The following is a 15993-nucleotide window of genomic DNA, read 5'->3' as shown; positions in this document are numbered from 1 at the left end:
GACTTGGGGGACACTACAGGAGTCTTATTTCGTCTTCCCCAGTCACAGGTGGTACATACATGCCCAATGTGCAGAGTATTGGTATTACAGAATCACAGAATCCCTCATCTACTAGGCGGGTCACCTGGTCATAGAAGGAGATCAGGTTGGTCAAGCAGGACCTGCCTTTCATGAACCCGTGCTGGCTTGGCCTGATCCCTTGGTTGTCCTGCACATGCCCTGTGAGCGCCCTCAAGATGAAATTTCACATGTTCATATTGTTCACATGTAAGACAGAGACAGAGATTGTTATAAAGTTGCAAACTGACATGCTGAACTGCACTTCCAAATCTGTCATCTTTGTGTGTTCAGATCAATGTATTTGTCCAGATAAGCTTATCTAGCATGCTAATGCTTCAGTTTGTGCTGTACAAGAGAAAAAGAAATGAGCTTCTTCATTTCCAGTGTTCAAACGGACTAGTAGGTTTTACAGGTACCTTAAATTTATTATAATTGAGTATTTTTGTACATAAGATTTCCATTCTTGATTCAAAACCAAATATTCAAAATTTAGAACTCAGCCTGAAACAAAGAAAAGCCTCATTACTTGATACTCATGTAGTTGGAAGATAAAATTTGGTTTTGCGGTACATTCCAATATCTGGAAACTTTAGTACAGTGATTACGAGGAACACAACTGATAGTATGCTGATTACTTGCAAATTGGTGTAAGCAAATTTCATTTTAATATCCTTAAAATGGTGTTCTTACTTGGTTGTTTGCCTTATACACTATGTGTATCAACTCTGAAGTACTACAGACCAGAGAAAAAATTCCAGTCATGATGCCTAATTCAAGAAACTGGACTTGATATCCATTATAAAATGTAGGTCTTCATGCTGTATAAAAAAATCACATCCCCTTAAAATACTTTTTTGTAGTACGTATTATACAGTATTAAAAAAAATGTTACATACTGCATCCAAAAAATTTTCAGGTCAGTTCCTAGACTTCAGATTCATGACACTTACTTGTAGGCTATATAGCATGCAGATCACTACAGAAGACGATAACAAAAAGTATCAACATCCTCAATCTTTTGTCAAATATTAAAACCAAACAAAACAGCCTTTAGTCCATGTATTTGGACAACTAATAGGTTTTTACTGAAGACCTGCAGAATAAAAAGTTACAATACCAGTAACTTTTTCTTAATTAAAAGGATGGCCTCTACTTGCATAAGTATATCAGTACATTTACTATTTTAATAGGTCTAGTTTGCTTATACAAGAGCATATTAGATCCAAAAAATAGTTTCCAAGGAAGTTTCTGTAACTTTCATTTCTTTACTGCAAATATAAACCACACCTTCCTAGTAAGGGATTTCATCAATTGGGAAAGGTCTTAAGAAAGAAGAATTAACACCACCATGATTTCTGAAAAAATGTGAGTGTTGCTTTAAAACAGGAAGTTAAAAATAGTAAATAAACTGCCTGTTTATCACTGTAAATAACACACTGCTGTTTTTAATTACAAGTGCTCCCACTGGATCACATTCCCCAAGAGAGTTCAAAGTCAGGTTCTTAACTAACTTAAATTCTTGTTGTGATGGAAATGTAGACATGTGAATCTTATTATCATCATCATCTTCTCCCCACTTACATCTCCTGTCAGGCACTAACAAAAGAAGGTTTCCATCAAAACCAAAACAACAATAAAAAACCCCTGCATTGGCCACAAATGAATAAAGCAATGAGAAGAATTTCAGTAAGGGCAAGGGCTGTCTAGCGCTTCTTTGTAGCTATTTATTTTGAGACATGTATATTCACGAAGAATATTTCCTAAGTTTACTCTCATTCACTCCCCTATCTACTACAAAAGCTACCTGTCTAGTGAAGAGTTTTGACAGTTTTATGCAAACAGAGTAAAATAAATTACTCATTGTGTATTGAGTATAGGAAGTAGAAAGATTTCTCACATGGATTCAGTCTTAAAAGTATTGTAGCGATATGTTCAAAGATTATGCTCTCTATTCAATTTCCATTCTGGAAATGATGGACACATCAAAAAAGACAATGCTGGACTGATCAGGATTGAAAAATACACATTTTCTGTAAGACATATTGATTTTTTTTTTTTTTTTATAGTTTCATACTATTCTGGTGGGTCTTTGAAGTTAGAAAGCCCAATAGCAACAACCATGACCATTCTTTGCAAGATGACATTCTCCATCCCATAACCCAAATATCAGCACAAAGTAGAAAAACATCTACTGTTTCAGGATACAAAAAGATCGACTATTAGTCACAAACAACAGAGGAAAATTTCGGGGTAGCAGCCAGTATAATGATTAACTTCTATACACAAGGCTGAGTGATTCTTTCTCTCCTTGGACAGTGGAAAGAAATAGAAGCTTTGCTTTCTGTTCTAAGGCTGAATATGTCATTATCAGATATAAGTTATTTTAATGCTGTAAGTATACAATTTAGTTGACATCCAGGCTACTAAGTTTATGAAGAATATTTCTGTGAGGAAAAAAAGGAGCATAACATCTGAATACAGAAGTACTTACTTCGAATTTGTCTCTTAATTTCCTTCGAAGAATCTAGCCAGTTCTGGGGAAAAAAAAAAAAAAAAACAACCACCAACCAGCATTTAAAATCATTTCAGACTGCAGATGGTGAAGTAATTTCATACAGTGCAGTTAAAGTTTGTATTGTTCAGACATCTGTTCTACTTTACAATAACCAAGAGAATTCTAAAATTGAACTTGTGATTTGCAAGCAAGTCTCCCCACCCACTGTGTAATGCCGCTGCCTTCATGGTTGTCTTATTGCTTTAGACTATTCATGCCCTGTAATTTTGAAAACTGGATAGTCTTGCAGTGGAGGTGGTCTAGCAAATTACATTTGTCAAATGCAATTTTCTCTCATACTCCTTTTATTGACATAAGCAGACTTTTCAGGAATAGCTATGTAATCTCTACATGTCTGTGCTTACACACCCATATAGAGTTACTTAAGACAATATTTCTCTTGAACTCCAGAGACTTATTCACATCGTTTTTCTTAAAGCGTATACATTTTAGTTCTGATAACATTCAAAGGTGCTTGGAAAAACCTAATCAAATGTCATGCTTTTTTTCTGACCTCCCCCAAAGCAAAGTTCTCTATGAACATGTATTACGTTAACACTGATACACTGGCAAGGTTCAAATCTAGATACTCAGCTCTATTTTAGGCAATGCAAATAAATTCAGTTTTTCATATTTATATGCCTCACTATTAAATGTGTTCTATCCTCAATACCAAAAATATTTTGATATAATCTGTGCAACCTATTAAATAGCTCATAGCATTTCATTTACTTCTGATATGTGCAAAAACACTTTATTGTGACTGATCGTCCAAAAATATAACTTTGGGAAGTGAGACTAAGAATTCAGTAACGTATATTCATCAGTAACTCAGACAATCCTGTTTACTAATTTTACCCATAGATATTAGAAAATAGATTTAGTGAAAGATTAGAAACTTACGCCTTTTAACTGCAGTTACTGAGAATTTACTTTATACAATGTTTAAACCTTTATTTCCCACGGCCAGATACACATACACAAGCACATACATGGAACAAACACCCATGCACACAACCAGCCTGCCAGCAGGACTTAGCACATTTCAAAGACAGAGGTGTGCAAAGTAGGGAAAAATTAGCAACTAACTTGTGCATTTCCACAAACCACTGCACATTATTAGCAGCTTTAAAGTCAAAGCAGACCTTAGTGCCAGCACAGATGTTGCTAAAGGCATATCTCTACCAATGTGTCTTGCCTAACCTAGCCAAGTAGTGGATACTGGATATAATGTGAATCACCTTTCAGTCTATGGTACCAAACTCCAGATGCAACAATTGTTTTCCAATACCATATCCCTCAGTTTTTATCACAGGCTTTTCCACCCAAAGCCAAATTTATTTCAAGGAGACAAAACATGCTATGCTACAATGCAAGAACTCCTTTTTATCATTTTTATAGATGTAATTAAAAAAAAAATAATTTCACATGTCTTGCTTTAAGCAGTCTGCGACGTCTACATTTCATAGCTACTATAATTCTTCCAGAGATGCACAGTCCATAACATCGTTACAAAGGAAGATATATAAAACACTCCTTCAAAAGATCTGGATACCATTTATTCTGCTTAAGTCTGAAAAACTGCTGTCTGTTGGAAAAGCCTTGACACGGAAAGGCCTTCGAAGACAACAGAAGTCTTCAAATAATTTTAGCTGAGGCTCACTTCAGCTACAGTTATCATCCTAGGTTTTCAGTTTCGGCAAGAATTCCATTCCAAAATGATACACAGACATATTCTTCCAGTTACAGAGATAACTAAAAGTAGCTTAAACTCTTAAATTTTAGATAAAGTATAGTATAAAGTAAATAAGTATAGAATACAGCGTGGCATAACTACAGCAGAAAACTAGGATTCATGAGTATATGTTACTTTCAGTGCTTTATCTTTTATCATTATAAAGTACGAAAAAAGAACATACAATACAGAATATGCTGCAAGATGAGAAGAATAATCCTTTCTTTACAGAAATTATACAGTTCATTTTCTGATTTTCCAAACCTAGAGTAAGCTTATCGGAAGCAGACTTTGCCACCAACTTTCATACTGTTCTGTCAAATAAAATCAGATGCTTATATTCCATTTATATGCATCATTACAGGGGTGGAGTTTTTTGCATCTGTGCCTTTTGTTATGGATAAAACAAACACTATTGAAAGAATCTACCCTAAAATAGACCTCTTAATGCAGAATAGACAGGTCTGTCTTTCAAAACAAAAGACAAAGTGTATACACACTACTTTGCTCCAGTATGCAGAAATCTATTTGTTTCATTTGTGAATGGTAAGGTTAGAGATGAGACAAAGTAACAAATTGTCAAAGAACAACAAAATGTTCTCTACCAGTACAAAAGTATTTTGTACAAATCCAGAAAAGCAGCATTTCCAGCTGGTGCCCAGAACATAAGAGCAGAAGCTTTCTAACACTTCTGCAGACCAATTACAGTGTGAATGGAGCATTCATGAACCTTTGAGGGTGTAATGCAATGAAATCACTAACTAAACTCTAGACCAATAAATTTGACATTTGCAAAACCACGAAAGAAATCATTAATGAGTAATTTGACCTAAATAGTTTTAAAATGTGTATTAAAGCTAACAAAAATCAGTCTGATTTGAAGACATAGCATCTCTCCCAGCTGCACAGAACACCCGTAGAGAAAAGTTAATGGGACTCCTCCTCCAATGGTACCCCGGCAGTGCATTAGGGAGTAGCTCTAATTCAAAAGAGTGCCTGGCATTCAGTTTCCACACCCCACAGCTGCTGTCGAGTTCAACAGCTGGCTCATAAATGGGTGGCTGTGATGAGTGCACAAGAATGAGAAAAACACATCATTCAGCATTTAGTACTGACTGGCCTGGAGGTCAGAGATTCGTGGCATTTTAATCTGAAGAGGCAACAGTCATAACAGGAGAAAAAAATACATTAGAAAGAACTGGTACTGAGATAAAAAAAGAATTCAAACTTACTACAGAGGTGAACAAAAGAGAAGGCCCTAAAACCAGTAAAAGTTCCAAGTCCCCAAGCTTTCTTTGGCAGCTATTGCTGAACACAACTGATCAGCCCCCCACACCACCATCTATTAATTAAATCAAAACATAAAATGTTAAATGTTTTTTTCTTTTTTTAAAAGAATGGAAAAAAGTTAAAGACACTTGAAAGTCCTAAGACAGAAGCATTCATTAAAAACATAGCACAAATATTTAACACACTGAAAACAATTTAAGTAGTCTTAATCCATGTATTAAAAAAACCTTTAATAAAAAAAAAAATGAGTGCTACAATCTTACTGAGCACATTCTGTGTAGCTATACAATTTCAAACTTACCAGCGTGAAAGAAATGGCAGTTGGAGAAGGAGAACTTTCTCAGCACACAACCAGTAATTTTGCCATATTAAGACACTGAAGTAGCTACCCTTCACATTATCAGGATATGTTTATACCATAACCGGTGTAAGAACTTCCAAACACGGTGTTGTACAAAAGCAGTAGCTTTGAATTAGATAACTTGAGTAACAATAGCAGTAAAAATAAGAAAGCCTATATAAATGTGCATGTTACAGTACAGACTGTCCAACCCATAAAAGACTGTAAGTACTTAGCCAAGTGACTAGTTCATGCCAAAGCCAACATTTTCAGATTTGTCTTTGAAAACCTGGGTATTGCCACTCAGCTGGTAATCACAACTAGAGCTGCACCAGAGGCATAGTACCAGTCACATAATGGCACTTTGGGTACAATCTAGACTATATGGGCTATCCAGCCAGGAAATATCTAAAATAAACCCCTCCTTCACTGTTACACACTGACATTCAAAATCTTGTAGTTCCTGCAGTTCACCATAAATTAAGCTTAATCCTGCAATAGAAGTAGGAGGTGGGAAATCCAAATGTACTAGGGAAGTCTCCTTTTTAAGTTTCTTCAAATAACACTAAGAACTTACTTATATGAAGAAGACAAAATCCAACTACTGTGGTTTTTTGAGTCTTCATAACAGATTGGACCAGATTTCTGCAGAATTTTTTAAATAAAAGCCTGCTGGTGTGTGTAATTCAGGTGACAAGTGGTCTACTCTTCTTTTGAACAGAGTGCTAGACTTAGCCTGGGCATATAAAGAATCAAACAGGGACCCCATTATCCAGATACTTCTCACTTGATTTATGTAAATACCTCATTTACAAGTGTTGCTACAGTAGCACCTCCATAGTCAATGGATACGGAGCTCAAGGACTCATTCAGATTGAAAGGGACCTCTGGAGATAACTGGTCCAACTGTGATTCAAGGCAGAGCCAGCTTTGAATTAGATCAGGTTGCCCAGGCTCATATCCAGTCAAGTTTTAGTATCTCCAATGATAAAGACATATGAAAAAACAGATGAGCTCTTTTTAAAGTGTGGTACTCTGTTCCTCCATTCACATGACTGAGGAATACCAAGAAATCTCTTAATCCAACTAGAGGTGCATTAAAAAAGAAAAAAAAAGAAGAAGAAAAAAAAAAAAGACATAACTACACCAATACAGACTTTTATGCTCTACTTTCAAAAGCCTAAGGCTCCCTATTCCACCTCCTAGGATGTACTCAAGTGGGCTATTTCCTCGTATAGTTCAAGGATCCCAGGTCTGCTATTAGACCTTTCATCGCTTGCCAGAGATCAGACTGTTGTTTTATGTTATTTTGCTGTGTATATACAGTATAGATTTTCAGTAGTGAGTAGCACAAATAAAGGGGCAACATGTGATAATAACAAATAAGAATTAAGATTATGATATTACTCAGAGGATCAACTGAGATGCTCTTCATTGTTACACCAAAGTAGTTCTCATTTCTATAAATGGTTTACAAATCAAGAACGAAAATAAAATATCCAAGTAAAAATACATCAAGCCCATTTTATATATGGGAATCTTTACTACAGAGGGATTGAGTATTTTGCTCAATGCTGCACAGAAGGCCTTGCAGCAAAGCAAATAACTCTAGGAAAAAAAACCTGTATTTGAATGGAAGTTGTCAGAAATTCAGATTTATTCAGACCACTAAATTAGACTTCATTTCAAACACAATAGTGGGATGAGAAAGATGACAGAAAAAAAGCAAAAGCTCCTACACTAAGTATAGTACTCATGTAATGATGTTTCCTGCTACAAAGACAGAGATTAAAAAGAAATACATTTTTTTCCACCTCAATTTGTAATTATTAGTCTGTTTTCTTTATGGGGGAAAAGATGACCACAGGCATATCTTTAGTTCATGGACAAAGTGAAAGCCAGCCCATAACTAAGTGTAAACGTTCAGATGCTGGGAAAAGCTAAACTGGCTTTTGGTAATTAGTGGAATGCATGCCACCAACTGATTTAAGATTTTTCTCAGCTCAGCAATCTAGCTGTGCTTGACCATCCAATGTGTAACCAAGTGCAAAAGACAACTGGAAATAAGTTACCAAATGGCATTTAAGAGATCCTTTTGAATGAAGTCATATCAAAACACCATTCATTTGTAAAATTAGCATCCAATACTGGTGATAGGCTAGCTCCAGTCCCATCTTTACAAATATAAAAATTTTCTTTAAGTTTAAAATTAATAAAAAAGGAACTCAAAGGCCTAATGGTTACAGACTTAGGGGCAAGATTTCCTTCATATTCCTGTTCAAAGCATTATTAAACGTATATGAGAAAAGGCAGCGAAATTATTGGAAAGTCAGGTAGAGTATTTTTTTTTTTATTATTTATCATCCAAAATTTTGTTTGCTTGTTTTTTTAAAAATAAGTAAATAATTAAAGTTTTCAGAAATTTGGGGAGTTGTCAGACTGTTAACGCAAAGATAGTTACAATTTCTTATCTTCACTTGCAGGGATGGCATACTGTTTTACTATAAAGCCTAGCAATTACTCAACTAGTTTTCTCAAAAATGCAGATATTTTAAATATTCCCCCACTCTAAATAATAAATGGGCACTTTGTTAGGTATCAACACAGACATCAGTATCTTGCACGTGTTGCAAGTTTACAGCAGACTAGAATCAACATTTTGCAACAGTTTACTTAAATGTTTGTAATGGTATACATTTAATACAGTATACCTCTCTAAACTACTGAAGTCAGTAGCAATGTAGAAAAACAAACAAACAAAACCCTCACACAGGCTTACCTTCTGTTCTGAATTCTCATAAAACAACAGCCCGAAATAGTCCTTTTCCAGTAAATTGAGATGTTCACACACTTTGTCAAACAGCACTTGGCCTTTTGCTCTTTTCTGGAACAAACAAACAAACAAAAGAGAGAGAGAAAAATAGCATCAGTAAAATCCTTAATTACAGATACTGTTATTCGATGGTATTAGTCAGGAAAATTTAAAATATCAATAAAATAGATTATAGAGCTGTAGCTATCTTATAATACACTGTTCACCATCTTTTGAAAGCTATACATATCATTGAGAAAAATAAAGACATTTTAATTTTTTTGAATTCATCAAAAAAATTGACTTGAATGCACACGGAAAATGCCATACCTAAATTCATTTAAATATTTTGCACCATTAAGTATCACTAAATAGTTCTTAGCTTTTCTGGATCTTTATTTTTAAAATAATAGAAGACTTCTTCATGTGAGCGCACTTTTTCTATATCTTCTAAAAATTAATATACTTCCTACAGTGTTAATCTCTGTTAACTTCTGCATTTCTAGCATTTTGGCATACATCTCAATGACTTTTATGAATCACATGATGTGAGCTCCCAAGAAAAATAAAGCACGTTATCATCTTCCAAGAGACAAAAAGAACAAGCAGACCACTAAAAGTCAGTGATCAGACGAGCAGAAGTAGCATACAAGTGTAAGCAGAACATAAGCAACATGTCTAGCTGTCTATACTGCAGAGGTTTTGAAGGGCGGAAAATAGGAAGAGAGGGCTGCCTTCTATCTGTAGTTTATGAAATCTCTCAGTACTCAACAAATCCATCAGATACTCAAAAATAAAAACCAGTCTTCAAGAAGTTCCTTCTTCTTAAAAGTAATATTTGTGGAAGTCAGTAACACAGAAAAAATATTGAAGACCATATTTTTATTTGAGGTTAGTTTCAATATCATAGTCTGGTACTTTATAACAGTAATCGAAGACTGATCATCATTTTAACACACTTAAAAAAGGCTGCTTGCTATAGCTCAGTATTACTACAGCTTAAGCAAATGGCAATTAGTCCCGAAATTTTAATCTGTTCTTCTTGTACCCGGAACCAGGAGTGTAAACAAGGGCATCCTGTACCTCCCTAGTGCTGGTAATGAAAAGCAGGCCCAGGTCCCACTTCTGTGTGCCAGGTTTTAGGGAAAAGATTTGTTGTACTGGACATGGCAGCTGACAGGAGACAGAGTTTTAGAGCAGACAGCTCACAACAAATACTCAGGGGTGGGGAAGACGAGAATTTCTTTCCACAGTTCAAATTTGAAGATGAATGGCATGCAGTCTCCCGGTTTGAAACAACTCCTTCACGACTGTTCTGCTATTTGTGGCATTTATCAATGAGGCCACAGCATGGCATTTTCAGAGGTCTGGCAGCTTAAAGGAATTTTTGCATTTGCTTATCCTACAGATTTCAGTAGATGCCATACACCACTGCAATTCCTCAGAAACGCCATCAACTGCCCCTGCGTAGGCCCTCACGACACTGCAGCCATTGTCCCCCGCAGACAGCGGCAGAGCGCTCGCAATATGCTCCAGCTCGGCACTGGCTGCAGCTCGGCTCCACGGCACAAAACATTAAGGCTGGGAGGGCAGAGAAAAGAAGGTATGTACTGAGCAAATAGCGAAGGCATTGTTTTACTCCCCGAGAATCCAAAGCTTTATTTATTCAGGATCGCATTGTTCAGTAGACATGACAGTCCCGAAGACCAGAAAATATTCAAAGAAACAAACTTATAAAATGAGCACATTTAGTAGCACAAGCATCACAGCAAGGCAGTGGAACTTAGAAGTCAGAGTCACTTTTGAAATGAGGAGCTGGGAATCCTAAGTCTGTTCAGTACTTTCAAAAATAGTAGTCTTCAGAAAGACAGGTAACTATTTCCCCTAAGACTCTGAAGTAACCACTTAGTTTTCTTGACAGCCTCACCTTCAGCTTAATAAAAAAAAACAGCAATATGGAGAAGAGCTAAACTGAAAGCAGGAAAACTATAAGCAAGAGAGGGTTTGAAGAATCTTAGCCTGCCTAGATGCATATAATAGATATCACTTTTCTCCCTAAATCATTGTGCATGTCAGTGATCACACCTTGCAAAGGCAAGTTCCAGGTATACATATTTCAGTTAAGAAAATCTACAGATTAGTGCAGAAATAATATATGCTATCAATAAGTCCGGTATCTGGAGTCATGTATGGAGTATGTAGCTTTTTATAAAGTTCATAAACTAAAAACCACAGTTAATATCAAGTCTTGCACATACAGAAACACAAAGCAGACAAGTTTACAGTAAACATATTGCAATAGTAAAATAGCGCACGGTTTCTTCTTAGGAAGTCATAGTCAACAATAGAACTTGGATATGCTGGTGTCCTGGTTTCAGCTGGGATGGAGTTAATTTTCTTCCTAGTAACTGGTATAATACTGTGTTTTGGGTTTAGGATGAGAATAATGTTGATAGCACACTGTATTAGTTGTTGCTGAGCAGTGCTTACACTAAGTCAAGGACTTTTCAGCTTCTCACTCTGCCCTACCACGTGCACAAGAAGCTGGGAGAGGACACAGAACAGTTGACCTAAACTGGCCAAAAGGATATTCTATACCATATGATGTCATACTGAACAAAAACGGGGGACATGGCTGCTGCTCAGGAGCGGACTGGGCATCGGTTAGTGGGTGATAAGCAATTGCACTGTGCATCACTTGTTCTGTATATACCTTTATCATTATCATTTTCCTCCTTTTCTGTCCTATTAAACTGTTTTCATCTCAACCCACAAGTTTTACTTTTTCTCCAATTCTCTTCCCCATCCCACTGCGGGGGGGCGGGGGAGGCAGGGCTGTGGGTGAGTGGCTGTGTGGTGCTTAATTCCTGGCTGGGGTTAAACCATGATGACTGGCCATGTCCACTGTATCTTTATAAATTTTTTTGTAAGTTTATTGCTCTTCCACATAATGAAAAACACCACCATGCCATGAAGGCCAAGTTATGTTAGTCTACATTCTAGACAGCAGCACAATACAAAGGAGTTATAGCATCAGAAAGTGACATTTATAGAGCCCTGTGTGGATTCAAAAGCATAAGAAGTCTCTCAGTATCAGCAACAGTTCTCATTATAAAATCCTACTTGTAAAATTAAAAGACTCTAGTTCTTTTTTTTTTTTTATATTGTGATATAGTTAAAAATCTGTAACAGCATTTAATTTGCAAAACCAAACTTTCCAATTTCTTTGTAATCCCTTTGGGAAAAGGCATTACTACACAGTTTACATTACATGCTCCTAGGGCAGCACCTCTAAACAAGAACTGAAGTCACATAAAGAGAAGTTATTGTTGTGATCCAGTCATTTCAGAAGTTAGAAACTGTTTAACAGAAGAGCAGGGGACTCTAAGAAGGCAGCATCATGGTTTGCACAGTTTAATGTTACTCTTTAAACTGTATCCTATTTCTTTGTCTATCGGTTGTTTGAGGCGTCAAGTGACACAACCAATGTGTAAAATGATAATTGCTAACCTTATATATGTATGTATAGATATGCACTTATGTATAGGTATATACACACACATATATATGTGTATATAGCACAGCAAACATTTGCACTGAAAACAGGGAAATCTGCTTATTCCAGATTCTAATGCTGAAATAGCAGTAAAAGCATAAGTCCATACTCAGCCCCCACAAGAAGGGGAGAGTATTCAGCCTAGCTGTACAAAGGGGCTCGCAGAGCCAGTAGTTTAAAACATGACAGTACTCAGAACAGCAGTATTCTGTATTGCCCCCAAGTTATGCTTTAAGTAAGAAGATAGAAAGAACGTATGTAACCAAGGTTATTCCAGTAGTGATTCCAAGTCTCTATTTAGACACCACAGATGCCACCTCATAATACAACCACTTGATAAAACCAGAGGTAACAAAGTTTTTGGTTTTTACCTCCTTCTCACAAAAGGAGCAAACCAGAGCAAAGCAATTGCAGCAGACATACAGAATGGAAATTTCTATGCAGTTGGGAATTAGAACACGTTTGGCTATAAAAGAGTTGCCAGCTACAAATGCAATATAAACACTAGCAGCATTCCTCACAGCTACCAGTTCTGTTCAATATTTTTATCAATGATCTGGATGCAGGAGTTGAATGCACCATTATCAAGTTTGCTGATGACACCAAACTGGGAGGTGCTGTTGACTCTTTGGAGGGACAAGAGGCCCTGCAGAGAGATCTAGACAGACTGGGGCATTGGGCTATGATTAATGGGATGAAATTTAACAAGTCGAAATGCCAGATTCTGCACCTAGGATGAAGTAATGCCAGGCACAAGGGAGAGGAGCAGCTGGAGAGCAGCCCTGCAGAAAGGGGTCTGGGGGTGCTGGTCAGCAGCAGGCTCAATATGAGGCAGCAGTGTGCCCTGGCAGCCGAGAGGGCAAACCGCATCCTGGGGTGCATCAAACACAGTGTAACCAGCCGGTCAGAGGAGGTGATTATCCCGCTGTATTCAGCGCTGGTGTGGCCTCACCTTCAGTACTGTGTGCAGTTCTGGGCCCCACAATTTAAGAAGGATGTGAAGGTCCTTCAATGCGTCCAGGGGAGGGCAACAAAGCTGGTGAAAGGGCTGGAAGGAATGTCCTGTGAGGAACGGCTGAGGACTTTGGGCTTGTCTAGTTTGGAGAAAAGTAGGCTCAGGTGCGACCTCATTGCACTCTACAGCTTCCCAAGGAGGGGAAGTGGAGAGGGAGGTGCTGATCTCTTCTTCTTGGGATCCAGTGACAGGATGTGTGGGAATGGTTCAGAGCTGCACCAGGCAAGGTTTAGACTGGATATTAGGAAGCATTTCTTTACCGAGAGGGTGGTCAAACACTGGAACAGGCTTCCTAGAGAGGCAGTTGATGCCCCAAGCCTGTCAGTGTTTAAGAGACATTTGGATAATGCCCTTAACAATATGCTTTAACTTTTGGTCAGCCCTGAATTGGTCAGGCAGTTGGACTAGGTGATCATTGTACGTCTCTTCCAACTGAAAAATACTCTGTTCTTCCTACCTCCTCCTTTCCCTAGCATTACATGCTGAGGAATTCTCTGATGACATTTCTTCCCAGCCCTTCCAAATCCAACAGAAGGATTTGAATGGGTAATCATGTCCCAGCCTATGCATTGGCTTTGTCCCTTTGTGGGAAGGAAGCATGTACCTTCTGATGGGGGTGAAAGCTGCAGATCATCTTAAGATAATTTAACCATCTGAACAAATTTGAAAAAAAACATGTGTGAAGTACAGTTTTTGAAAGTCTTCTGTGTTCATCCAGTTTAGCTGGGTTTCCACAGGATGGCAAAACCCCACATCTCTGACACTAGCGAGGCTCAGAGATCAAACTCTCAGTCTGAAGCAGGACGTGCTCCTGAACTAAATGCTTGCAAACCTTTTTGAAGTGAGCAATACCTCTTATTTCCCCATGGATTTGTTTTTTCTCCTTGTGCTCATTTTTAGAAATGCGTGAGACGTTTCCCTTGGAAAAACATAATAAAACAAAAGAGCATGCAAACAACAGTACTCCATCAGAGCAAAGGTCCATCTAGCCCAATACTCGGTCTCCAAAGTGGCCAACTGTAAACATCTAAAGGAGAGCACATGAGCACTGCAAGTCCTCAGGGTGCTCATAGGCCTCAATGGCTGGGAGTGGCCTCCCCTGGGACCCCCACCCCCTGGGGCCCAGAGGACGTGCCTCAGCATGATGTAGGTGTGCTCATCTCTGACCCTGTCCCCTGGGTGGGCCTGGGACCCGCACTGCAGAGAGCTACTTCCCTGGATGGTACACTCAGACATAGGTCATAGCTTGTCATGCATAACTATATGCATAACATAGCATAACTATTCTATTCCCTGTGCTCACCATGAGTTGAATAACAATGAGACTGTTATTTGCCTGAAGTCCTAGGGGTTTTCCAGCTCCAAAAACACTTTCAAGGACACTATCACAAAGCTTACAAGTGAAAACAGAATTTGATTTTATTTTTCTGAATCTGTTTAAAAGCCAATGCTCACAAGCATTAACATAATGCACATGTGTAGCCAGGAGCAGGTTAATGCATTCTTCAGTTTAGCTTGAAAAAAAACATCCCTTGCAGTCTAGCAAAGGCAAGTCACAGAAAGTAGAAGCAGGAATAAAGGCCAAGCAGTCCCTGTTTCCTAAGGAATGAGAACTTGAACAATGACTATCAGTACCAATCATACAGAAGAGGAGGTGTGTGGTACACTGGGGTAACTTCAAAGGTATGACACATATGACGACAAGCATAATTTTTCGCTGCAAAAAATTTTTCTGCTGTGCTTCTTGGCCAGTGATACATGAAAAGTGCTCTCATGCCTGCCCTGTGCTTGTATCGCATGCAAGGAGAGCTGAGAAGTGGCAGCTCCTGATGGTGCAGCAAGCCTGGAGCCCTTCCAAGCACAGGCTGTTTTGCACAAGAACACCTGGGGAAATGGAACCAAGGGAATACCAGGGCTCGCTCCCACTACAAACTTGCAATGGCAAAGATCCAGAGAGACCTAGGGGATGAGTGGCGCCTTGGAAGTGCAAGAGCAACCAAAATGGCCCAAAGGAACCCTAGCGAGAGCTCAGTGCTGCAGAGGAAGGCAAAAAAACCCTGGGGACCATTGCCAGACCACCCTGGGGGAAAAAAAGCCTTGCTCCCCTCAGCTGCAGGGCACAAGAGGCCATCTTCATGATGCATGAGCAGCAGGCAGTAACCTAGCCAAAATGGACCAGAGGAGCCCTGACAAGTGGTCATGCTCAATGCTGCAGAGGAAGGCCAAATCCACCCCAGGGACCAGTGCTAATCTGCCCTGATTGTGCCAAGTCACCAGTGCCAATCTTGACCCCAGAGCTGGTGATCAGCTATTCCCTGAGCATATGAGCAAGTCATGCCTCCTCATCTCACAGGCTGGTCACGCCTCCCAGGAGATGCCCAATCCCTATTCTCCCTCAGCGTGGAACCTTCTCAGGAGCTTGCAAGAGCAGCAAAATGCCCCCGGCCTCATCAACCTTGGGGGCAAGAATCTTCCCACGCCTGGCAGGACCACCGGTGGGTGCTCCAAAGCACTGGGATCCCTTGCAACATCTATGCATCCCATGTCTTATGGCTGCTGCCACTGGCTCTGCAGGGGCTGAGGACAGCAAGCTCTGCAGTGCTCTTCAAGAAGGCATTCCCAAATCTTGCC

General features: G+C 38.8%; 1 protein-coding gene across 5 annotated transcripts in view; it reads right to left on the bottom strand.

Annotated features, from left to right (window-relative positions):
* Nucleotides 1-15993, bottom strand: part of EPB41L2 (erythrocyte membrane protein band 4.1 like 2) — a 124630-nt gene that overhangs the window by 45337 nt on the left and 63300 nt on the right. For all 5 annotated transcript variants that reach the window (XM_059829682.1, XM_059829706.1, XM_059829689.1 and 2 more), the window contains exons 4-5: nucleotides 8759-8863; nucleotides 2552-2594 (exon numbers count right to left, since the gene is read on the bottom strand). In XM_059829682.1, the coding sequence (XP_059685665.1) occupies nucleotides 2552-2594; nucleotides 8759-8863 (148 nt within the window). The remainder of the gene's footprint in view (nucleotides 1-2551; nucleotides 2595-8758; nucleotides 8864-15993) is intronic.

Source organism: Gavia stellata, chromosome 2 (genome assembly GCF_030936135.1).
Source record: "Gavia stellata isolate bGavSte3 chromosome 2, bGavSte3.hap2, whole genome shotgun sequence".
Classification (NCBI taxonomy): domain Eukaryota; kingdom Metazoa; phylum Chordata; class Aves; order Gaviiformes; family Gaviidae; genus Gavia; species Gavia stellata.
The sequence above is the reverse complement of the archived record's forward strand: the minus strand, read 5'-3'. Positions and strand labels throughout refer to the sequence as shown.